This window comes from Macaca nemestrina, chromosome 4 (assembly GCF_043159975.1).
Source record: "Macaca nemestrina isolate mMacNem1 chromosome 4, mMacNem.hap1, whole genome shotgun sequence".
NCBI lineage: Eukaryota > Metazoa > Chordata > Mammalia > Primates > Cercopithecidae > Macaca > Macaca nemestrina.
This window is the reverse complement of record NC_092128.1, coordinates 87,308,100-87,333,631: the sequence shown is the minus strand read 5'-3', so window position 1 is coordinate 87,333,631 and position 25,532 is coordinate 87,308,100. Positions and strand designations below refer to the sequence as shown.

The 25,532-nt window shown below is 40.5% G+C and overlaps 1 protein-coding gene across 2 annotated transcripts in view; it reads right to left on the bottom strand.

Annotated features, from left to right (window-relative positions):
* LOC105475625 (leucine rich repeat containing 72) overlaps positions 1–25,532 on the bottom strand; it is a 52,551-nt gene that overhangs the window by 16,998 nt on the left and 10,021 nt on the right. For both annotated transcript variants that reach the window (XM_011731048.2, XM_011731049.2), the window contains exons 3-5: positions 24,699–24,768; positions 2,600–2,681; positions 1,054–1,164 (exon numbers count right to left, since the gene is read on the bottom strand). In XM_011731048.2, coding sequence (XP_011729350.1) covers positions 1,054–1,164; positions 2,600–2,681; positions 24,699–24,768 — 263 coding nt within the window. The remainder of the gene's footprint in view (positions 1–1,053; positions 1,165–2,599; positions 2,682–24,698; positions 24,769–25,532) is intronic.

Below are 25,532 nucleotides of genomic sequence, written 5' to 3'. Positions count from 1 at the left end.
AGTAGGAGTGGTGTATTATTTATTTTTTTGACTCATCTCACACTTCTTTTCAATAGGTTAGTTCCTTGCTGGGTGTGATTCAATATATATGAATAAAGTTTGCTGGTTATCCAGTTGAAAGTTTAAAAAGTCTTCTGGTTTTTTTTTTTTTTTTTTTTTTTGTATCAGCTTTATTAATATACTTCATGTACCACACTATTCACCAGTTTAAACATATGATTCATGTGTTTGTGGTATATTCACAAAGTTATGCAACTGATCACCACAGTCAATTTTAGCACATTTTATCACCCCAAAAATAACCCCACACCCTTTACTCTCTGGCTGTCACAACCCCCAATTCCTTGGCCGTTGGCAATGCTCATCTATTTAAAAACAGTTACCTCTCAGTGTTGCTGTCCTATAGATGTGCCTACTTGGACACTTATATAAATGGAATCATATAATGTGTGTTAAAACTTACTTTTGAGATAAAACCCAAAATAAATTTAAACATGTAAATCCTTTTGCTACTTTTGTCATTTTCATTAGACATGTGATAGATAGCATTTCACACACAAAAATTTTTCTGTTGTTTTTTCGAAAGCATGTCTTAAAAGACAATAAGATCTAGTCTTATTTTCAGGAATATCTAATTTTTTTTTTTTTTTTTTTTTTTTTGAGACAGGGTCTTTCTCTGTTGCCCAGGCTAGAGTCCAGTGGTGCAATCTTGGCTCACTGCAACCTCTGCCTCCCAGGTTCAAGCTGTCCTCCCGCCTCAGCCTCTTGAGTAGCTGGGGTTACAGGCATGTGCCACTGCACCTGGCTAATTTCGTATTTTTGGTAGAGGCAGGGTTTCACCATGTTGCTCAGGCTGGTGTGGAACTTCTGGGCTCAAGTGATCCGCCCGCCTCGGCCTGCCGAAGCACTGAGATTACAGGCGTGAGTCACAGTGCCTGGCCTAAATATCTTAATTATAAACATTGCTCCTCTAATTTTAAACTTGATAAATGGAAAAATGTCTTATGTTAATACTATTTTAATTTATGGCCATATAAAATTGCAAATTGTTACTTAGGATCTTCAGATTTAGCATTCCCTGTAATTCCTTCACTGTTGCATCAATATTGGTTAACTCATTGTGGTGTAGCAGGAGTATATTCAATGAAGGCAAACAATGCAGGCCTAAAAAAAAAAAAAAAGAATATTTTTACAAGATTTTAAACATTTTTTTCAATTTTTTTATTGCAAATAAAACTAAACATTTTTAATGCTAATTAACATGCTAACTAAAAAGGAAAACATATGATAGCTGGATAAAGAAGTAATAACTATTAATAATATATTATAAATTATTATTAAGAATACAATAAGATATAATTCATACAATTAATTGTGATGTGGGAATACAGAGTAAATTTCTTTCCACTGTTATTGTTTTACTTTTTTTTTTGAGATGGAGTTTCACTCTTATTGCCCAGGCTGGAGAGAAATGGCACAATCTCAGGTCACTGCAACCTCTGCCTCCTGGGTTCAAGGGATTCTCCTGCCTCAACCTCCCAAGTAGCTGAGATTACAGGTGTCCACCACCACACCCAGCTCATTTTTGTATTTTTAGTAGAGACGGGGTTTCACCATGTTGGCCAGGCTGGTCTCAAACTCCTGACCTCAGGTTATCCACCCGCGTAGGCCTCCCGGAGTGCTGGGATTACAGGCATGAGCCCCCGTGACCAGATTGTCTTACTTTTTAAAATGTAGCAATGATTTTGTTTGTTTGATTGATTTTGGAGGGCTTAGTTTCTTTCTTCTTTTTGTTTGGTTTTGGTTTTGGATTTTTTTTTTTTTTGCTTGTCAATGTTACTTAGATTTATAATGCTAGTCAAGGGAAAAATTACTCATCTCCTCCAAATTGCATAGCTAAGTATTTTCTGTACATAACTGGAAACCAAATATTCATATTATTTTCATAGATTCTAAATTGTTTATTTTCCTACATTTTTAACATAAATGAAAGTGGGATGTGTCTTTTGATAGCCATGTCATAGCTTCATTGGCAAGATGTTCTTTCTTAGTGGTGTATGAAATCATGGTGGGCCTTAAAATGTATGACATTTTTATTCTATGATATATGATATTAAAGAAAAGTGTTTTGTACTGTACCTCTGTATTTCATGATCATGGTATGCCACGTGCTTTTACGAATGGCTTGAAATTATCAGTTTTGAGAGTGTTTTGCATATAAAATTAACTCAGAGTGAAAGCAGGAATTTGGCTGGTAGAACATACTGCCAATAAAATTTCTTAAGACTATTAAGTTTTTGTATTTATCAATGCTCCCAACTATTGTTAAAATTTGCTTCCACATGTCTAGTTTATGTCTAAAATACTTGTTAAAAATTATTTTAAATTTTGAATAAGACACATGGCAATATTAAATTAGAAAAGTAATCTAATAGCACATTTCTTAATATAAAATGTACATTAAAACATTTAAAAATAGATTCCTTAATATATTTTCAACAGAAATGTTAAAACAGATTTTTGCATGTCATTAGCAATTACCATAGTTGAAAGTACTTAATTGAAAATCTATTAAATCAACAGAAAATTTAAGACATACCTTCTATCTCAAATATTGCATTATTGTTTAGATACAGTTCTGTCAGACAATAGTTTCTAGTTAGAAATGTTATTCCATGGAGCTAAAAATGAGAGTTAGAGAACAATATACTTTTTATAATAACTGCATATATAACATAAATATAGATAACATGATATACAAAAATAATATATTTAATTGTAATAAGATAATAAAAGTTTGACTTTTGCTATTATTATTTGTGACCTTTTGGTCTGGCTGTAAGTTACATTTGGATTGTCTTTGAGGAGAATGTGATAAAAAGAATATTTTTAGCTAACTTAAACCTCTCTTACCACATCTTAGCCAAACTCGCTTGCCTGGCTTTCAAAACCTCTGCAACCTGGCCTAGCTCTTTTGCGCTAACAATATTTCTTCTACTTCTGCTCCGTATAGTCTCATTGGATCCGACATCACATATCCGCCACCTAATATTATCATGTGCCAAGGGCTCTCTCCTTATGCTGAGGCCATTTCTGCATCTGTAGGAGTCATGATTTCCCTTTGTCTGTATGTCTTTCCTTCTTGGTACACTTGAAATTATTTTTAAGGATTAGCCCTAGGCCAGCAAGGCATACTAAACCGTGCGTGAGTGGACGGCCGCAGTAGTTTTCACTTGCAGAAATCAGTTGAAACCAAGGTTTGACCTCCTTGTACCTTACTGCTGTCTTTGTGCCCTATTTTGACCCACTTTATTTTCTCTAAACTTCTACTTGCTTCAGCACTTCGAGTCAGATTTCCTGAGTGATGGTCTAATCCTGGACTCTTTCTTTACGGCCTTGTCTATAACCATCTCCTCTTCTCTGGTTCTCTGCCCCTCTAGTAAACAGATCTCAGTTTAGCTATGGGTTCTGCAATCTGAATACACGCAGGAGGCAGCTCTGCCAGATCAGGCCCAGAACTAACAGCTCAACCAGCCACCATCTGTAATTAGAAGGCAAGGCACAGTACAATCCTGTTCATCATTCAGAGTTCATCCTTTTTCACAAAGCCTTTCCTGACAACTCCTGTGCTCACGAACCTCCGTTTTCTTGACCGTCCCAAATGCTTATTTTGACTTGTACAGTTAATCACTTGAACGCTAGAGTTTTGTGCGTTCCTCAAGGAAAGGAACCATGTTTCTTCAGCACCGTATCCTTTCTACCTCCCTAGTCCCCTAACAATATAGTGAAGAAGTCACATTTTACTTTTAAGGTTAGAATCAAAATTTTCATATGAATGGAAATAGTAAAAAGTACTCTCTCAAAATTCCTCAAATGAACCATTAGGTACTGTATACATAATACGGGGTATTCAATGCTAAACTGTATGTCAGAAATCATTCTGGTACCCCGTAAGGAGAACTGCTATTTTTTTTTTAAATATTGACTCCATAACATCCATCAAATTTAAAAGATGTACTTGCATTGTGAAGATGAGACATGGTAGAGCCGTAGAAGAGGAGCAGTTATGTTCTAAGAACTGCAGGTAAGTTAAATGTAAGAATGATAACTTTACCATTTAACACAGGATCTAGCAGGGAAAAGATCCTCGTGAAAGAGTTATTGATCAATTATTTAGTACTTTATGTATACAAAAATATATGTTCCTGATGGTAAATTTTTTCTTGTATGTTTTCTAAAGCTTATCATAGGAAATATTTAAATTTTTTTTTTTTTTTTTTTTTTTTTTGAGACGGAGTCTCACTCTGTCACCCAGGCTGGAGTGCAGTGGCACAATCTCAGCTCACTGCAAGCTCCGTCTCCTGGGATCTAGGTTCAAGTGATTCTCCTACCTCAGCCTCCCAAGTAGCTGGGACTACAGGCACATGCCGCCACACCTGGCTAATATTTTATTTTTAGTAGAGATGGCGTTTCACTATGTTGGCCAGGCTGGTCTTGAACTCCTGACCTCAGCTGATCCACCCACCTTGGCCTTCCAAAGTGCTGGGATTACAAGCATGAGCCACTACGTCCGTCCAGGAACTATTATTATTAGTTAAATAAAAATATTTTGTTCATTGATGAACAGATTCAGAAAAAGGATCCCAACCCATCTGACTTAGTTAGGATTTATTGGACTTTTTTTTTTTTTTTTTTTGAGACGGAGTTTCGCTCTGTCCCCCAGGCTGGAGTGCAGTGACGGGATCTCAGCTCACTGCAAGCTCCGCCCCCCGGGTCTACGTCATTCTCCTGCCTCAGCCTCCCGAGTAGCTGGGACTACAGGCGCCCGCCACCTCGCCCAGCTAGTTTTTTTGTATTTTTTAGTAGAAACGGGGTTTCACCGCGTTAGGCAGGATGGCCTCGATCTCCTGACCTCGCGATCTGCCCGTCTCGGCCTCCCAAAGTGCGGGATTACAGGCTTGAGCCACCGCACCCGGCCTATTGGACATTTTATTCATGCCTCTCTCAAATCTCAGAAAAGCCTTTTTAGATTTGTATTTAAGGTTTGAAAACTAACTTCTTTGAGGAATTTTCTTTACTTTGTTTTTATATTGGCAACATTCACAAATTACGAAGCTATAAAAGGGATTTCATGTGCTGTTCATCTGATTGTTCGCAGACTCATCTCCACCAAATTATGCCAGCACTCCTTCTGGAGGACCACTAGTAATTTCACCAAAGGTTTTGTTATGTCATGAGAGAAGCCGTGTTTCCCCAGGGTAGGAGAAACCGTTCAAAGCCAGAAGGTGAGTGTCCCTGGTGGCTCCTTATTGCTTTCTAACTTTTCCCACTGGCCTCCTGGCAGCAATTCGCTGCGTTCTGTTCTTCCTCTCACTACTCCCTGCTTTAATAGTAGCCACACTTGACATCAATGTAGGAAAAGAACGCCAGCAGAAATCATGACTTTTTCCTCTCTCTTCTTCCAGTTACCTGCCAACCACACATTAATAGAACATTACTAATTAGCTGAGACTTTAATTTCTCTTGCATTGCTCATTAACACAGGAAGAACACTCATAAACCCCACAGTTTGACCTTGGTTATAGAATCATAGTTTTCCCACGAGCATTAACATCCTTGGACCATGATTATTGGGATTATAGGAGTGCGTTGTTTGTGAAGGTGAGGGGGAGTGAAGGGAGATAGAGTGGAGTCAAAGCCAAATCATGAGGACCTTGGGGAGCTATTAAAAGATCTTGCTTAGAAGAATGTTATTGCCCAATTAGATTTTAGAAAGAAAATGGCCGATTTACAGGAGATAGTAAGTACAATGGCAGGAGATGAATAAGGAGGGCATTTCCCTAATTCAGAAGAATTTGTAGTGGCCCAAATGGAGTAATGGTGGCGAGAGAAGAAACAAATGGAGGAAATTGAGGGAGTATTTCAAGGTAGAATTCAATATACATTGCAAGATAGCAAGTTGTTAAGGTCAGGAACATTATAAGACAGGCTATTGTCCTGATACTCAGTTATTATTAAAATAAAATGTTATTTATTTATTTATTCATTTATTTTGAGATGGAGTCTCACTCTGTCACCCAGGCTGGAGTGCAATGGTGCAATCTCTACTTACTGCAACCTCCACCTCCCGGGTTCAAGCGATTCTCCGGCCTCAGCCTCCCGAGTAGCTGGGATTACAGGCGTGCGCCACCGCACCCTGCTACTTTTTTATTTTTAGTAGAGATGGGGGTTTCCCCATGTTGACCAGGTTGGTCTCGAACTCCTGACCTCAGATAATCTGCCTGCTTCGGCCTGTTGAAATGCTGGGATTACAGGTGTGAGCCACCGCTCCTGGCCATAACATGTTATTATTATTATCCGTTTAGAGAAATCTGTATTACTGATTCTCAGGATTGCTGTAGGATTTATATTTAGTGTGGCATTTCACAAATCATATGTCTTAGCTTAGGCTTGGAGCATAGCAAGTGCCCAATAGATGACTATTATTTAACCATTAGTATTAATTTTATAGAACTGGGAGCTTTTATATTTAATGTAAAATACATACAGTTAATCACTAGGGTACTACTAGGCACAAATGTATACCACCATGAATTTAAAATTAAGAAAGAATTCAGGGTTTCTTAATCTCTACAGCAATCACATATATTGGACCAGATAATTCTTCGTTGGAGTTGATGGGAAAGGTGCTGCCCTGAGGTTGTACATTAGCATCCCTGGCTTTTTACTCAGTAGATGCTAGTAGCAGACACATCCCAGTCAGAAATGTCTCTAGACATTGTGAAATGTCCCCTGGGAGGCAAAAACACCCCCAGTTGACAACTGCTGATTTAGATGCAAGAGAAGAAAATATATGTATTAAGTGCTTATTATGAGCTGGGCATTAAGCTAGATGTTTTCACAGACATTATACAATATAATCCTAACAAAAGCCCAATGTTATTTATTTGACCCCCATATCCCCAGTTTACCTAGGAGAAAACCAAGGCTCAGAGAAGTTAAACAACTTTCTCAAGGTCCGGAGATCATAAGTAGTAGCAGAGTGAACATTCAAACCCAAGTCTATCTGACTCCCAAACCAAACATTGGCATGTATTACATCATAACGGAGTTCTTTAATTTGGGGAGACTTCTATCTAAACCATCCAGAAGTTACTAATTTGAAAATATGTTGAAGTGTATAACTTTATTAGATTGAGCACTGGAAAATATTCGATGCATCAATTTATTCCTAGTATTTCAACAATAATCCCAAAAGGTGTCTAAAATGCATCCAAACATTTTGACCAGAAATGGAAAGAAGAAATGTAATAATCTCTGAAAACTTTCAAATTGTAAAAATAAACAGAATGTTGCCTTACTAATCTTTACTACAAACTCATGAGGAAGGAGTATATTATTATCTTATTTTAAGATGATGAAACTGAGGCCCAGAAAGGTTAAGTAATTTACCGAAGATTATACAGCTAGTACATGGTGGAACTGGGTAGGCTTTGACCCAGGCTCCACAGTCCCTGCTGGAAACCACTGCACCTTACTAATGTTCAGGACGGGAAGTTGAACTGTCCAGCTCAGCTCATTCTCAGACTTGGTTTGAGCCTTGGCCTGCCTTGTTCTACCCACCTGATCTAACTTGACCTCTCAAGTTTTCTGGGTTCTTCTCAACAGTTGCTCTAACAGGGCTGCCATCTCTTAAGCTAGTTTTGAGTTCCAGGCACTGTCCTGTCTTTTCCCCACCTCTTATGTGGTGTTCTTACGTTTTTTATAGGACTTTTCAGCAGAACCTAGATAGATGTATATGGTCACCAATCAATCCAAACTAAAAAGAAGATCCAACCCCGGCACTAAGCAACATCATGCATAAGTAACTGCACTTGTTCTTGGCTTCTTCCACTCTTTTTTTCAGCATTCCTTTTTCTCCTCCTGGCATCTTCTTAACCCTGACCATCCCAATGTCCTCTTTTTCTGCACACTTCCTTTCTTTTCACATGCTCTGGAGTCCCATTTCTGCGTGTTCCAGAGGTAAACTATTATATTCTCCCCACAGATTAATACATTAGCCATCTCAGGGTATTTCTTTTAAGTTAGAAGATTATAATCAATGATGCTTTAATTGTTGACTTTAACATCCTTGAATACATATGTGCGATCTGAGAAAACTTTTGAATGTTCCTCAAATTATAACATAACAACTCATTATTATTAGCTTCATAACAACTCATTATTATTAGCTTATGAATCAGTTTTGGGGACTGAGTTGTAAAAACAGGTTTTCTCCTCTGCTCTCACACACAACACAGAAGACTTTTTTGACCAAATGTGTGGGGCTTTACCCCCACATACCATGCCAACCAAGCAACTAATTATGCAGCAGACACCAAGTGTGTGTCCTCCAGTTGAATTTCTGCACCATCTACCTGGAGATCGCATCAGATCTTACAGGTTCGGAGCTCAATCCCGCAAGACTGCCCCCCCCCACCCCACTTCTGATGCCAATTGCAAGCCCCAGGTTGTTTTACCTGTGCTTCTGACCAACTGGCTGTAAATTGGGGTCCCCATTATCCCCTCCCTGGACTTGAAATTTGCTAGAGTGGCTCACAGACCTCAGTGAAACACTTTCATTTACTTTTTTTTTTTTTTTTTAAATAAAAGATATTACAAAGGATACAGATGAAGAGCTACATAGGGCAAGGTATGGGGAAAGGGATGCAGAGCTTCCATGCCCTCCCCAGGGGTACTACCCTCCAGCACCTTCCATGTGTTCAGCTATCCGGAAACTCTCTGAACCCAGTCTTTTAGGATTTGTATGAAAGCTTTGTTACATAGGCATAATTGATTAAATCATTGGCCATTGGTGATCAGTTTAACCTTCAGGCCCTCTCCCCTCCTGGAAGTAGGGCTCCTGGGGAGCAGAAGTCCCAACCTTCTAATTTTGCCTTAGTGTTTTCGATGACCAGCCCCCATCCTGAAGCTGCCTGGGAGCTGCCAACCATCAGTCACACGAAAAGATGCTTATCACTCGGAAGATTCCAAGGATTTGGGGAGTTGTATGCCAGGAAATCAGGACTGGGACTAAATATATATTTCATAACATCACAGAGACGTCCATTAAACCCAAGTAGTGTCATCAATATAAAGAATGGTGTCAAAAAGTGTATTATTATTGGCTCGTAGGTGGCCATTTGGTTCTGGTGTCTTCATGTGATCTCTGTCTATGTGCATATGTCTAGTCTCTGGCTTTCTTTGTCCTAGTCTCCTTTTGTTATAAAGATTTTAGTCATATTGGATTAGGTCCCACCCTAATGACCCATTTTAGCTTAATCACCTCTTTAAATGCCCTGTTCCCACATACAGCCACATTCTGAGGGACTGGGAATTAGGGCTTGAACATACGAATTTGAGGGAGACACAATTCAGTTCATAACAAAAAGCTAACAAAAAAGTCAAACAAATATAAACTCCAGGGAATTGAAGGAAGTATAATCAAGGAAAACATAAAGCTGAATACATGGCTTAGCTCTGAATAGCATATTTTGTCATAACAATATACCAGTGAATATTGATTTAACCAAAATTACAATACAACCACATCAGGAGAATGGGGAATGGAAAGTATGCATGTGTGTGGTAGAAGTGAGGGCAGGAAAGAGAAAGAATTAAATGCTCATTTCCTTAGTGAAAATTCAATAGCTATTTTCTAGAAAAGAAAAATCAAGAAGTAGCAGCAATACCAGCAAGTGACTTAGAGAAAAGCTGATAAGTAACAAAAGATCACTTAAAAGAATTGGAAGTTGTTGCAACTGGGAAATGACAAGTGAGGGCAGATGTGCGCAACCCTTGCTAACTTAGAGAATTAGCCAATTCTTTCAACTAATATTATATGTTTATATAGCTATGTTAAGAACAACATGAAGAAAAGGAGTAAGGAGGTTGGGTCTTACTGTTTATTCTGTGACTACTGTGTGCAAGTTTCTTTGATTAGTACTTTACACTTGTCATCTCATTTATTTTTCATGCCAACCCTGGAAGCAGTCTGAAAGAATAAATACCCCATATTGTCTAAGAAGAACATCGTTTTAGAGATATTTTGTGATTTGCTATATATTATTAGCTGGTTAGTGATAGGACCATTGCTATACTCCAGTTCTCAGTTCTACATCATTTTTTATTTTATTTTTTGAGATAGGGTCTCACTGTGTTGCCCAGGTTGGAGTGAAGTGGTGCGATCACAGCCACTGCAGCCTCACCCTCCTGGACTCAAGCATCCTCCCACCTCAGCCTCCCAAGTAGCTGGGACTACAGGCACACACCACCATGCATGGCTAATTTTAAAAATTTTCATGGAGATGTGGTCTGACTATGTTTCTCAGACTGGTCTTAGACTCCTGGACTCAAGCAACCCTCTAATCATGGCCTCCCAAAGTACTGGGATTACAGGCATGAGCCACCTCACCTGAAAACATCTGTTAATTTAAGAACTATCGTTTCCTGGTACTCTAACAGGAATCATTAATGCAGATATTAGTACTATTCCTTTTACTTTTATCTTTCTAAACATTAATAAAAGATGGGATACACTTGTACCTTTTTGGCTGTGTAGCATCTAAAACTCCTCCCCACAATTCAAGGATTTCTTGTCTAATAAGTCTTGGTGGCAATCAGAAACTACACCCCATTATACAAGATATTTGCTTTTCCAGACTTCTGGCAGGTAGGGCATGGATTCGTGACCTTGATGCACCCACTCTGAACTTCTAATCAAGAACTAGTCATACAAAGAAGCGGAGACAGTTGAAAGTTAATTCTGGTGGTGGTAGAGATGGAGAGAAAAAATATTGCTTTCCATAGCAGTGGAAATGGTGGCAGTGGTGACAGTGGATGTGTCCAGTGGCTGGTGCTGGTGACACCAACAGTACAAGCCACTGCTTCTATTGTTGATTGTTTTTCCACAAACAGTGTTTGTGGAAAGTAGTTCTGTGACATGGTTTTGACCATGGCTCCCTTTGATTTTGAGAACTTTCTGAACTTGATTCTCAAGCTCCATAATAGCTATCCAATATCTTGTCGATAAATTATTTTTCTGCTTAAATTGGCCAAAGCATGCTTCTGTCACGTGAACTTCTGTTACCTTAACTAGTACTCATTCAAAGAAATATTCTTAGCCATGATGTCCAACAAACAGAAACTGACATTTTCAAATGAACAAAAAGTAAAATACTAAACAAAATATTATCAACTTGCCCTCCTCAAATTTATAAGTGGTGACTAATTACATGCCATTTGGATTCACTGACAAAATGAAAATATTGTATTTATGAGAAAATATTAGACTTTTTTTTTTGGAATGTGGTTTTTTTTTTAATTTATTTATTATTATTATACTTTAAGTTCTAGGGTACATGCGCATAACGTGCAGGTTTGTTACATATGTATACTTGTGCCATGTTGGTGTGCTGCACCCATCAACTCGTCAGCACCCATCAACTCGTCATTTACATCAGGTATAACTCCCAATGCAATCCCTCCCCCCTCCCCCCTCCCCATGATAGGCCCCGGTGTGTGATGTTCCCCTTCCCGAGTCCAAGTGATCTCATTGTTCAGTTCCCACCTATGAGTGAGAACATGCGGTGTTTGGTTTTCTGTTCTTGTGATAGTTTGCTAAGAATGATGGTTTCCAGCTGCATCCATGTCCCTACAAAGGACACAAACTCATCCTTTTTTATGGCTGCATAGTATTCCATGGTGTATATGTGCCACATTTTCTTAATCCAGTCTGTCACTGATGGACATTTGGGTTGATTCCAAGTCTTTGCTATTGTGAATAGTGCCGCAATAAACATACGTGTGCATGTGTCTTTATAGCAGCATAATTTATAATCCTTTGGGTATATACCCAGTAATGGGATGGCTGGGTCATATGGTACATCTAGTTCTAGATCCTTGAGGAATCGCCATACTGTTTTCCATAATGGTTGAACTGGTTTACAATCCCACCAACAGTGTAAAAGTGTTCCTATTTCTCCACATCCTCTCCAGCACCTGTTGTTTCCTGACTTTTTAATGATCGCCATTCTAACTGGTGTGAGATGGTATCTCATTGTGGTTTTGATTTGCATTTCTCTGATGGCCAGTGATGATGAGCATTTTTTCATGTGTCTGTTGGCTGTATGAATGTCTTCTTTTGAGAAATGTCTGTTCATATCCTTTGCCCACTTTTTGATGGGGTTGTTTGTTTTTTTCTTGTAAATTTGTTTGAGTTCTTTGTAGGTTCTGGATATTAGCCCTTTGTCAGATGAGTAGATTGCAAACATTTTCTCCCATTCTGTAGGTTGCCTGTTCACTCTGATGGTAGTTTCTTTTGCTGTGCAGAAGCTCTTTAGTTTAATGAGATCCCATTTGTCAATTTTGGCTTTTGCTGCCGTTGCTTTTGGTGTTTTAGACATGAAGTCTTTGCCCATGCCTATGTCCTGAATGGTACTACCTAGGTTTTCCTCTAGGATTTTTATGGTATTAGGTCTAACATTTAAGTCTCTAATCCATCTTGAATTAATTTTCGTATAAGGAGTAAGGAAAGGATCCAGTTTCAGCTTTCTACTTATGGCTAGCCAATTTTCCCAGCACCATTTATTAAATAGGGAATCCTTTCCCCATTTCTTGTTTCTCTCCGGTTTGTCAAAGATCAGATGGCTGTAGATGTGTGGTATTATTTCTGAGGACTCTGTTCTGTTCCATTGGTCTATATCTCTGTTTTGGTACCAGTACCATGCTGTTTTGGTTACTGTAGCCTTGTAGTATAGTTTGAAGTCAGGTAGCGTGATGCCTCCAGCTTTGTTCTTTTGACTTAGGATTGTCTTGGAGATGCGGGCTCTTTTTTGGTTCCATATGAACTTTAAAGCAGTTTTTTCCAATTCTGTGAAGAAACTCATTGGTAGCTTGATGGGGATGGCATTGAATCTATAAATTACCTTGGGCAGTATGGCCATTTTCACAATATTGATTCTTCCTATCCATGAGCATGGTATGTTCTTCCATTTGTTTGTGTCCTCTTTTATTTCAATATTAGACTTTTAATTTACTTATTCTTCCACTCAGCAAACATTTGTTGAGCATCTACTATGTGCCAGACTCTGTGCTAAGTTCTGGGGGAACAGCCATGAAGAAAATAGACAAAAATCTCTGCTTTTATTGTAGTAGGGAAAGATTAAATAAATAATACATACAATGAGTAAATTATATATTACGACCTAAGTTGATAAGTGCTATGTGAAAAAATGAAACTTGGAGATTGTGTTGCGGGATCTTTGGGGTATTGCTTCACCAGCCGGAAACCTCTATGGCCAGTAGTGCCTTTGCCTGAGTTTTGCTCTGGCCTGCTGGGCTGGTTCTGCCCAATCAGCCTGGAAGTCTGTGCTCAGCTCCTGCTACCAGCTTGGATCCCATGCCTGTCAAGGGTGAGCCAGGCACAGAGAACTGAGGGGCGTGTGAGCAAGTGTGGGGTCCAGTCGGCTGTAGCAGGACAGGCAGCTCCAGGGGTTGGCATGGGCGCCAGCTTCCTGTGAGGCTGTGGTTGGACCAGGTGTGTCATAAGCAGCTTCCACGACTGACACGGGAATGTAGCATGGTATCCAGAAGTTTGAAGATGCCAGGAACTGCAGAACCCTAAAGAGGGTGTCACAGCCCTGGTTTGGGGAGCTCCTAGGTGTGGATTTCCCAAAGGGCCTCAACTCTTCTCTCCTTCTCTCTTCTCTCCTTCTCTCTTGTCTCCTTCTTGTCACCCACAATGTGGCAGGCAAGGGGTGTGTTTTCAGCCCTGTTTGTGTTATGGCTCTTTTAGCCCCGCCATTCAGTGAGTCTCAAGTTCTTGTCCTACATCCAGGAAGAATGAGTTACACAGACAACTGGAGGGTATGCAAGACAAAGGGTAGCTTTACTGAGCAATAGAACACCTTAGAGAAGACCTGCAGTGGGCAGCTCCTGTCCATAGCAAGGGTGCCCCAACAAGTGTCCAGCTCTCAGCAGAGAAGATAGCTCCTCTCTGCAGCTGGTCATCCTGTTGTCTCCTCAAGTCTGACTGAGTTCAGGGCTTTTATGGGCCTTAGAGGGGAGGAAGTGCTTGCTGATTGGTTCATGGGCAGCCACAGGCAGGCTTGGAAAAGGTACCACAAGTTTTCACTCTGGTCTACGGGACTGAAAGCCCAGCCCTCAGCCTTTAGGCCCTCTCTAACTTGAAGGCGGGGCTTCACCGGGGACCTGCCACCTGCCCAGGAGCCTGTGTGCCTCCTGCCACTGTTTATGGAGCTCAGGTTATTCATGTCAAGGGGCACCTGCAGGTCAGTGCCCAGCTGCCCTCAGCTCCTCTTTAGCCTCCCGCCCACACTTCTTGGTGCCCAAAGTCTGGAGGGGGCCGAGGTGGCAGGGGGCTGGCATGCCAGCATTGCTTGAGTGTGTGTACCCCCAGCCAGGTTGTGACAGCTCCTGGGCTAGGGCTCAACTTTGCTCTGTTATCGGAGTGGGTGCTGACAGCAGGGAGAAGCCAGACAGCAGCAGGAGGCACTTCTGAGCCTGTGGGTGTAAGAGGGGCCTTCCTGGGTGCAGGGAGATGTGTGGATCCACAGTGGCAGTTTGGGCAGCTGCAGCTATGCCTGGGAGGATGGGGCTCCTGCCTACTCCCAGCTCCCAAGAGCACCGGGGTACCCAGTTTGCAGCCATGGCTTGGGCAGCTGCAGTTGTGCCTGGGGAGCTCCCACCGTCTCTGTGGAATATGGCACCACCCCAGTCCCAGCTCTGCTTTGGGACCCCTCTCTTCCCCCCACTCCGTGCCCAACCACACTGCTCCTCCACCAGTGGGTGACTTGGCCTGGCCCCACTGCGGCAGCTCCCAGAGTGGCAGGCTCTGGTGGGGTCCCCCAGGGTTGGGCTCCAGGACCTTTCCACCTCCCCTCCATGTTTTCCTGGCTGTGTCTTCAGCTGGGTAATCACAGGTTCCCAAGATATGGCAAGGAGTGAGGTTAAGACCACACTGGAGGCTCTGGGCCTGGGAGCGGGTCCTGTCTGGCTGTGCGAGGGTGGAGGTGGTACAATTGGATGGGGGGCACCACTGCTGCTCCCACAGCTGCTCCTGCTGCCACTGTCCACACCTCCCTGGTGCAGCTGGTGTAATGTCAGCAGCTGCTCCAAACGGCCTGCCGCCGCCATCAATTGGAAGTGGTAGAGTGAGGTAGTGTTACATTTTAGTGGGGTGGGACAGAGTAGGCCTTATGGAGGAGGCAATGTTTGAACAGACTGTTGATCACAGGGAGGGAGAGGGCCACTGGAATGTCTGTAGGAACAGCACTGGGGACAAGCCAGTGCACAGGTCCCGAGACAGTGTAGTGCCTGGGGTGGCTAAACTAGAATGAGCCAGGGAGAGATGGCAGGTAATAAGGTCAGAGAGAGAACCAGAGGCCCGATGTGTATAGGACCTTGTTGGTTACTGTAAGAAGTTGGATGAATGTAGCAGACAACCATCAGAGGTTTTGAGCAGAGGAGTAACATGTTTTCACTTAGGTTTCCACAGATCACTCCGCTACTATATTGAATGATTCTCAGTGGAGGTAGGGGGGAATTTTGCCCCCCAGGGAGCATTTGACAATATCTGGAAATATTTTTGCTTGCCACTCCTGGGGAGCATCTCCTGGCATTAATGGGTAGAGGCCAGGGATGCTGCTGAGCACCCTAAAATGCACAGGACATACTCCACCACCAAGAATTATCCAGGTCAGTCCGGGCGCGGTGGCTCACGCCAGCATTTTCAGAGGCCGAGACAGGTGGATCACGAGGTCAGGGGATTGAGACCATCCTGGCTAACACGGTGAAACCCCATCTCTACTAAAAATACAAAAATGTTAGCCGGCCGTAGTGGCGCGCGCCTGTAGTCCCAGCTACTCAGGAGGCTGAGGCAGGAGAATGGCGTCAACCGGAGAGGCGGAGCGTGCAATGAGCCGAGATAGCTCCACTGCACTCCAGCCTGGGCGACAGAGCCAGACTCCGTCTCAAAAAAAAAATATATATATATATATATTTATCACAATAGTAGCAAGGTTGAAAAACCGTAGGGGCAAAGACGCATACATAGACCAGTGATTAAATGACATGATAAAATTCTGAAAAATTCTGGACTTATGTGTTAATTGAAAGAGTATGTTATTGTATGTTTAGTACTGAAATTCCAATATGCAGTAAATTTACATAGAACGTGAAACATTAGTTGGGAAGCATTTTAATAATATACCCTGAATTATATAGGAATAAAAAAAGAAACATTTCAATGTACTTTTAAAATTTCTAAGTTTATTTTTATGGTGTTCTTATCCAATAAATTAAAACAATGCATTCATTTCTATCTTAGTTTAAAATATATACAGTACTTACACAGTCTATACCTTAAAAATATTCAGAAGTAACTATTTTTAACCAATCCAGACTTTTATTCTCATGTTTTCCCTTCTCTTTTCCGACATACTAAAATATTTGCACCTGTTCTTTCCAAAAATAGGATTTTTTTTGGTTAAATCATTAAAAACCATAACTAGATATGTATTGTACATATCTTCAAATTTCACAACCATGCAGTGAAGTGTTATTTAGGTTATTTATATTTATTTGCTTTTTAAAGAAGTTTTTAAATATGGAGCAAAATACAATTTTTTCAACAAAGTTGAAACTAAGGATATAATTAATATTGCCCTAAGGTAACAGAAACACATAAGAGCCCAAAATATATGGAATGTATGCTAATTCATTTTGTTTTTTTAACGGCTCTTACATCCCAGAGTGGAGTTTGTACTGCTCTAAATAGTTTTTGGAACAAGGTTTTGTATGTATAAATGAATAAACAAATATATATACCCAAACTTAATAAACAAATAAATCTGATTAAAGAGGCCAACAGAAATTCCATGATACAAAGCATGTTGTAAATCTACCGAAAACGTATGGCCATTCAAATAATTCTTTATCAAATATTTGTAACAGCACATTAAAAATAATTATTTCAATTTCTAAAGTATGATTTGCTAATTTTATAAACCAATATTTCTTCCTAAAATACATACATTTGTGCTATTTGCTGAATTCTCAATATGCGCTTCATGTCTAGGAGCTTGGAAATCATAACATCTTAGAAGATTGAGCCTAAGACATTTCTTAAAACATTTATTCTTTATTTTTATTTTATTTTTCCTTAAGTTCTGGGATACCTGTGCAGAACGTGCAGCTTTGTTACATAGGTATACATGTGGCATGGTGGTTTGCTGCACCCATCAACCCGTCATCTAGGTTTTGAGTCCTGCATGCATTAGGTATTTTTCCTAATGTTAAAGCATTTATTCCAATCTGACCATTCTCTAGTCAGTGTGAGTGATGTTATTATAAATATTTCAATTTTTCTTTATATAATGATGTTTGTAAACAATGACTTTGCCAGAAGCATCTTTTTATGTAAACTGAATTTATAAAATTTGTTAACTATTGGTTTTTGCTGCACAGCAGAAACCCAGGTTCCATTTTGAATAGTTGTTTGGGGGGGCATTAGACAGGTTCTTCATCGAGACGAAATGAAATACACCAAGCTACTGTTGTACTTCCAGAAACAGAAGGATATTAACATTGTGGCGTCAATATTATGAATGCATAGTCATTATTGGACATCCATAAAAGAAAATTTTTGAAGTAATGAGCAAAGACAGAAGGTGATTATATACATGTGCCATATAAATTATTGTGTAAAATATAGGTCACTTAGGTCATTTATCTGAGCCAAACTCAACCTTTCATGAGAGGCTGGAAAGAATGAATTCATGGACCTAAAATTCTCTGGGTCAGACTTGTTAGAGAATGAAATGAGGAAGGAAGACTTTAGACCTAAGAGCAGCTGCCTCCCACTAATTATGTCAGCAGGTGTTAGGAAAACATGATCTCAATGAGGAGGAGATGCAGCACTAAATGAATATCTATGCAATATGAAGCTAAACAAGCCCTCAGAGCATAATGAAAGAAGTAGAGTTGCCAAAGCAAACCTAGGAAAGTTAGGACGTTGGAGGTCCTTAGAAATAAACCTGTGCATTTTCATCAGCTAGTTCACGTTTGGACCAGAAGCTCAAGTTTTATCACCCACTAGATAATGATTTGAAGAAATACGCACCCTTCCAGCATAATAGGCTTCACATTTACCAAATTACATTCATTGCCTTCAAAGACAACTGTGTTGTCTCATTCCAGGCAGCTAGCAAATACAGTGTACTTGCTAGGAGCAGAGCCACTCCCTTTACCCCTCCTAATTTTATCACTAGAGCAGGGATCATCACATTTATTGTTAAATTCTGTAGCAGCCTAATGCAAGTACAGAATAAGCTGTATCCAAGTAGGACGCTTTGGGCTCCAAGTAACTTTTAAGCCCAACTCAAATTGGCAAATAAAGAAAGTTCATTAATTGTCTCACATATCACCAAGCGCAGAAGTTGTGATAGCCTTAGTCTTGGCATCTCCATGAATCTCCGGGCTCTGCCTTTCTCTAAGTGTTGGATTCATCAAGTTCATAGGATAGTTACTTCCTGCCTTTATATCCAGGTAAGAAAACATCCAGAAGCAAAAGTACTCTTCTAATACTCCCTTTTAGGAATAAGAAAGCCTCTCCCAGGAACCTCCCAGCAAATGTGCCCTGGTCTCTATTACAGTTGGGTTAGATGCCTGTTCATTGATTAGTCACTCACCAGAAGAGTGGGATTATTCTGGTTGGCTTAGACAGTTCAGGATCCACCCATGGACCTGGGTGGGGCCACCTACTTGAGTAAATGGAGGAGGAGTATGTACCAAAACTCAAACCCAAATTCTGTTGGACAGGAAGAAGGAACGAATGGACATGAGTGGACAACAAATAATGACCTCATGTACTTCAATAAATATTGTGGATTGAATAAGTGAATAAACAAAAAAAAAATACATTCCCTTTATTTTATTCCTTTTGCCTTATTTTTTCCTGAATAGAGGGTAGCTAAAATATTCACTAATGTAAGAATAATGCTGGTCAGGAATTCAGATCTTTCTTAACAATGTGTTATAACTCTAAATATATTCATATCTCAGGGTTAATGTTTTTCACAAATCTCTACATCATTTCTACAGTGTCACAGTTTCCTCTTAGTGGTCAATCTAGTATAATCTAGATTTTAAAGAAAATTCATAATTAAAACTTTATATATGAACTTTGATGAAATATTATACTAGTTAATATGCCTGTTAGAGTTTGGGATCTGAATAAGACTTTAATTTTTGATGGGGTATGAATACTTAGGTGGCTTAGCATCCAGTCAATTATTGATCAATAAGAAAACTCACATTAGCTCATTTGCTTATCCCATGACCACTCAAAAGCTGTTTTGGGTATGAAATCCTTTCAGTACTACATGGACTAAACAAGTCTCTTTTATAAAGAACAAATTAAGTGATAATGATTTTAGAAATGTGAAATGAAAATAAATCTCAGGATCCCAATAGCACTAAACCAAAGGGAAAAATCAAACTAGGAATTACTTAGGTCAAACCTCCCTCCCATTCTATTCCTAAAAAAGATAGCTACTAAGATTTAAAAAAAAGCTACACCGCTCTCTCACAATTTGTCCACAAGGAAATTCTTTGGGGACAAAGGACACAGAACTCAAAGTCCTTCCTCTGCTCACTGAGATAGATGCATATCTGATTGCTTCCTTTGGAAAGGCTTATCAGGAACTCAAAAGAACGCAGCCATTTGTCTTTTATCTACCCATGACCTGGAAGCCCTCTTCAGGTCACAGGTGGAAAATTGATTGATGTCTACTCTCCCTAAAATGCATAAACCAAGCTGTGCCTGGACCACCTTGGGCCCATGTTGTCAGGACCACCTAAGGCTTTGTCATGGGCACGTGTCCTTAACCTTGGCAAAATAAACTTTCTAAATTGATTGAGACCTGTCTCAGATATTTGGGGTTCACAGAAATAACATAGTTTGTTGCATATAAATAATCCAGCAAAAGAAAAACATTCAGCCTTTTGTTGTATTCCTTTCCTGCCCCACCCCTTCAAAAACAAAAGAAAGTAAAACAGTTGATGGTGCATGCGATCCCTTTTTAAGCGCAGATGCATCTGCAAGTCCATTTTGTGAATATTCAATGAGTAGTTGGAAGTCAGATTATATCCATTCCCAGAAATATTCCAAAAAAATTATAAAATCCCTAATTATACCTCTCCCTTCTAGACATTTGTACATGTTCTTTCCCTCCAAACTGGACACCATTGAGCACCACAGGAACACACACTAAAAACAAAGATTAGTCACTTTTGCTATGCCTGATGATTTTCATCTTTTTCTGACGGAAGTCGCACATTGTGACTGAGGCTAAGTTTTGGCTCTGTGTGTTTGTGTGTGTGTGTGTGTGTGTGTGTGTGTGTGTGTGTTTGAGACGGAGTCTCACTCTGTCACCCAGTCTGGAAGGCAGTGGCATAATCTCGGCTCACTGCAACCTCCGCCTCCCGAGTTCAAGCAATTTTCTTCTTCAGCCTCACGAGTAGCTGGGATTAGAGGTGCCTGCCACCACGTCCAGCTAATTTTTGTATTTTTAGTAGAGACGGGGTTTCACTACATTGGCCAGGCTGGTCTTGAACTCCTGACCTCGTGATCCACCCACCTCATCCTCCTAAAGTGCTGGGATTACAGGCATGAGCCACCACGCCTGGCCAGCAGTATGTTTTTTAAAAGCGTTTTGAATGTTTATGCCCTAAAGTAGTGTGTGCACTTTCCAGCTGTTAGCTGCCTGGGTCTTGAAGATATTCGTGTTTGTTCTCCTAGAAATTATTTCAAGCTTATGAGATTTATGGTTATAGTTAATACCAAATCACTTTCATTTTCCATTTTCCACTTAGTTGGTGTTTAAAAAGACTAAGAATGAAATAAAATATTGAAATATCTTTATAAACATGGCTGTTTATATCAGTGCTGAGATCTGGATGTACTACTTGACAGGCAGATGACTACTAAACACTCAAATTATTTCTTTTGTCAGCTAGTGTTTGAAAGTCTACATTCAAAATGCTAAGCTTGGGTTATCAATATACTGTATAATGAACAAATACAAGCTGTCGGAAGATGAAGTTTTGAAAGTTGCAAACAACCTAGTCACTAGCTTACCGTAATGATTGTCTGGGTTTGAATTTTAGTTCAGTCTTGCTCTTTTGCTTGGAAAAAGTTTTGAGTCCAACACTCAGGCTCTCACTGTGAGGGAAGGGTGGGAGAGCACTGCCTCCTTAACCCTGGCCTTTAAGAGAAGCTTCAACAGCCACACTTGGTGATCTTGAGACATGTTCCCTCATTTAGGGGCATGGTGGCCTGGTGCCTGACACTTCCTGAGGAAGTTAAATCAGCTTGGATAGTGTATTAGTCCATTTTCACACTGCTATAAAGAACCACCCAAGACTGGGTCATTTATAAAGAAAAGAGGTTTAATTGACTCACAGTTCCACATGGCTGGGAAGGCCTCAGGAAACTTATAGTCATGGTATAAGGCGAAGCAAGGCACCTCTTACGTGGTGGTAGGAGAGAAAGAGCATGAAGGAGGAAGTGCCACTTTAAAAACCATCAGATCTCATGAGAATTCATTCACTATCATGAGAACAGCATGAAGGAAACTGCTGTTTCCCCATGATCCAATCACCTCCCACCAGGTTCCTCCCCTGACACATGGGGATTACAATTTGAGATGAGACTCAGGTGGAGACACAGAGCCAAACCATATCATTTTGCCTCTGTCCCCTCCTAAATCTCATGTCTTTCTCACATTTCAAAACATAATCATGCCTTCCCAACAGTCACCCAAAGTCTTAACTCATTCCAGCATTCACCCAAAAGTCCAAGTCCAAAGTCTCATCTGAGACAAGGCTAATCCCTTCCACCTATGAACCTGTAAAATGAAAAGCAATTTAGCTATTTCCAAGATACAAAGGAGGTACAGGCATTGGGTAAATGTTCTCATTCCAAATGAGAGAATTTGGCGAAAACAAAGGGGCCACAGGCCTCATGCAATTCTGAAAGCAGGTGGGGCAGTCAGTCATTAAATCTTAAAACTCCAATATCTCTTTTGACTCCGTGTCTCACATCCAGGGCATGCTGATGCAAAGGGTGGGCTCCTATGGCCTTGGGCAGCTCTGCCCCTGTGGTCTTTCAGGGTACAATCCCAGAGATGCTTTCATGACCTGGCATTCAGTGCCTGTGGCTTTTCCAGGCACATGGTGCAAGCTGTTGGTGAAACTACCATTCTGGAGTCTGGAGGAAGATGGCTTTCTTCTCACAACTCCACTAGGCAGTACCCCAGTGGGGACTTTGTGTGGGGGCTCCAACCTCACATTTCCCCTCTGCATTGTCCTAGTGGAAGTTCTCCATGAGATCTCCACCCCTGCAGCAGACTTCTGCCTAGACATTCAGGCATTTCCATATATCCTCTGAAATCTAGGTGGTTTCCAAAGCTCAACTCTTGTCTTCTGTGCACCTGCAGGCCCAACACCATGTGGAAGTTGCCAAGACTTGGGGCTTGCACCCTCTGAAGCAACAGCTCAATCTGTACCTTGGCCCCTTTTAGCAGCTGGAGCTGGAGTGGCTGGGAAGCAGGGCACCAAGTCCTGGGGCTGCACAGAGCAGCAGGGCCCTGGGCCTGTGATGCCCTGAAGATCTCTGACATGCCCCAGAGACATTTTCCCCATTGTCTTGGCTATTAACATTTGACTCCTTGTTACTTATACAAATTTCTGTGACTGGCTTGAATTTCTCCCCAGAAAATGGGTTTTTCTTTCTTACCTAATGCTCAGGCTGCAAATTTTCTAAGCTTTTATGTTCTGCTTCCCTTTTAAATAAAAGTTTCAGTTTCAGATCATCTCTTTGTGAATGCATATAACTGAATGCTTTCAGAATCAGCCAGGTTAAGTCTTGAACATGTTGCTGCTTAGAAATGTCTTCCGCCAGATACTCTAAATAATTTCTCTCAAGTTCAAAGTTCCACAGGTCTCTAGGGCAGGGGCACAATGCCACCAGTCTCTTTGCTAAAGCATAGCATTTACTCCAGTTTCCAATAAGTTCCTCATCTCCATCTGAGATCACCTCAGCCTGGACTTCACTGTCCATATCACTATCAGTATGGTGGTGAAAACCATTCAACAAGTCTTTAGGAAATTCCAAACTTTCCCATGTCTTCCTGTCTTCTTCTGAGCCCTTCCAAACTGCTGCACCAACTTCTGCCTACTACTCAGTTCCAAAGTTGCTTCCACATATTCAGGTTATCTTTATAGCAGTACCCAACTCTGCCAGTGCCAATTCTCTGTATTTGTCCATTTTCACACTGCTATAAAGAACTACCCGAGACTGGATAATTTATATAGAAGACATATTTAATTGACTCAACATTCTGCATGGCTGGGAAGGCCTCAGGAAACTTCCAATCATGACAGAAGGTGAAGGAGAAGCAAGGTACATCTTACATGGTGGCAGGTGAGAAAGGGAGCAATGGAGGAAGTGCCACTTTAAAAACCATCAGATACTGTGAGAACTCACTCACTATCATGAGAACAGCATGGAGGGAACCATCCCCATGATCCATCACCTCCCATCATATCTCTCCTTCAACATGTGGAGATTACAATTTGAGATGAGATTTGGGTGGAGACACAGAGCCAAACCACATCTGGTAGCAACTGGGAGGTACCAACCCTCTTGGCTTCTGATTGCAGGACAAAGATATGTGAGTCTGAGGACTAGGTATGCTGACCTGGGGCATTGTATAAGGGATTCTGCACATGAAGGTGATTTGCCAAGGCCAAAAGACCCTCAGTTGTAAGTAGCCCTGGGATAAAGGTGAGGTGAGCCAGGAGTGGCCAGTGAAGAGGAGTCAGTGTTGGAGAGGCCTAGCAGAGGAACTTCTGAATAAGCCATAAAGGGAACGATCAACTTTGAACATCTGTTAGTACTACAGGGTACAAAGCAAAGAACTTTGCTTCTCCCTTGCCTTTTTCCTACCAGTACACCACCCCATTCCATACCAAACCTGGAGAAGGCTGAAGTGGAGATAAGAAGGAAGGAAAATAGCCAACCATGGCTTTCTAGTTAATAAAGAAGGCAGGTGGCCATCTGCAGTCAGCCATAGCTGGATATAGATGGGGGCATATCTCATTTGTGATTGAAGATTGACAGTTGGCTATTATATTCTCATTTATGAACTGAGACTATGACTATGACTCAATGGGCTGTAAGATTTTGTATTACCTAAGAGAGATGAAAAAGGTTATGGGGCTGCCTGAGTTTTCTTTCAGGAGCCTTAGTAGGAATAGCTTCCACTAAGTGGACTTGATAGGACATGGGAGACAAAAGTAAAATTGCAATTTGATAGCACCTCACAGATTGTCCTTATTCAATGTATCTCGTGTGTGTATATGTGTATGTATACCAGATATATATATGCACACACATATATGTATACACACATCAGACATATATGTACCAGATATATGTGTTTTATATTGGTTTCTTAGCTGAATTTAAATTTTAAGCAAAAAATATTAATACTTTTAAAGATTAGTTCTATTAGGAATATAAAATTAAGACAGTAGTTTAATTCTAGTAATCGAAAGATAAAATACAACACTACCTTGTTATGATGAAGCCATAAGTATTTTAATTTTTTAAACCTAGAGAGATCAATGACCTCTGTCAGTTCCCTGGAAAGAAAAAAAATGTGGACATTAGCAACAATCAGTTCACACGTAGGTAAGACTGGGCATGTAGTTAGTATGGCTTCGTAGTAACTAGAAGGTTCTCTCTCTCTTTGTCCTTTCAAAATTGTTGGCAAACTCACCTGCTTATTTCAGAAATTCCATCATTATAACTTCATTCATTTGGATTAAGATTTTGTCAGCTAGTTAAAGCTAATACTTGGAGGGGAGCACTTTACCACATTAGCAAAAATTTACACCTCATTATGACTGAATTTATTGGAACCTTAATTCAAAACAAGTTTTACTGGGGAGAGGACAAAGGAAAAAAGTGAAGCTAATACTGGACTTTCAAGTAAATGTGGGAAACGTAGCTGGGTCCTGTTTCAATATCGTCTGTGGGTTATTACTGTGGGGCAATAACCTTGAAGTATTTAGCCAGACTGGACTCAGATGGAAATTGCAGGACACCAAGAGACAGACACTGTGTGAAGTGCTTTATTCTCCCTTTATTTATTAATTATAGGATTAAAATATTACCCACTTCTCTTGAATGGTATGAGATTCCACCTATCCAAGTGGTCTTGGTTCTTGTTCCTAAGGCAGCTCACTTATCAAAGGGGCAGTTGTGGGTTTGGGAGAGGGCACTGTCTGAGATAGTTGGTCATTTGATTGATGTGGCCTAGAATAGTTGGATCTCTTACTTCTCAGGGCAGAAATTGTGGAACCCAAGTATGTATACATATACATATCTGTTTATTTATCAAATG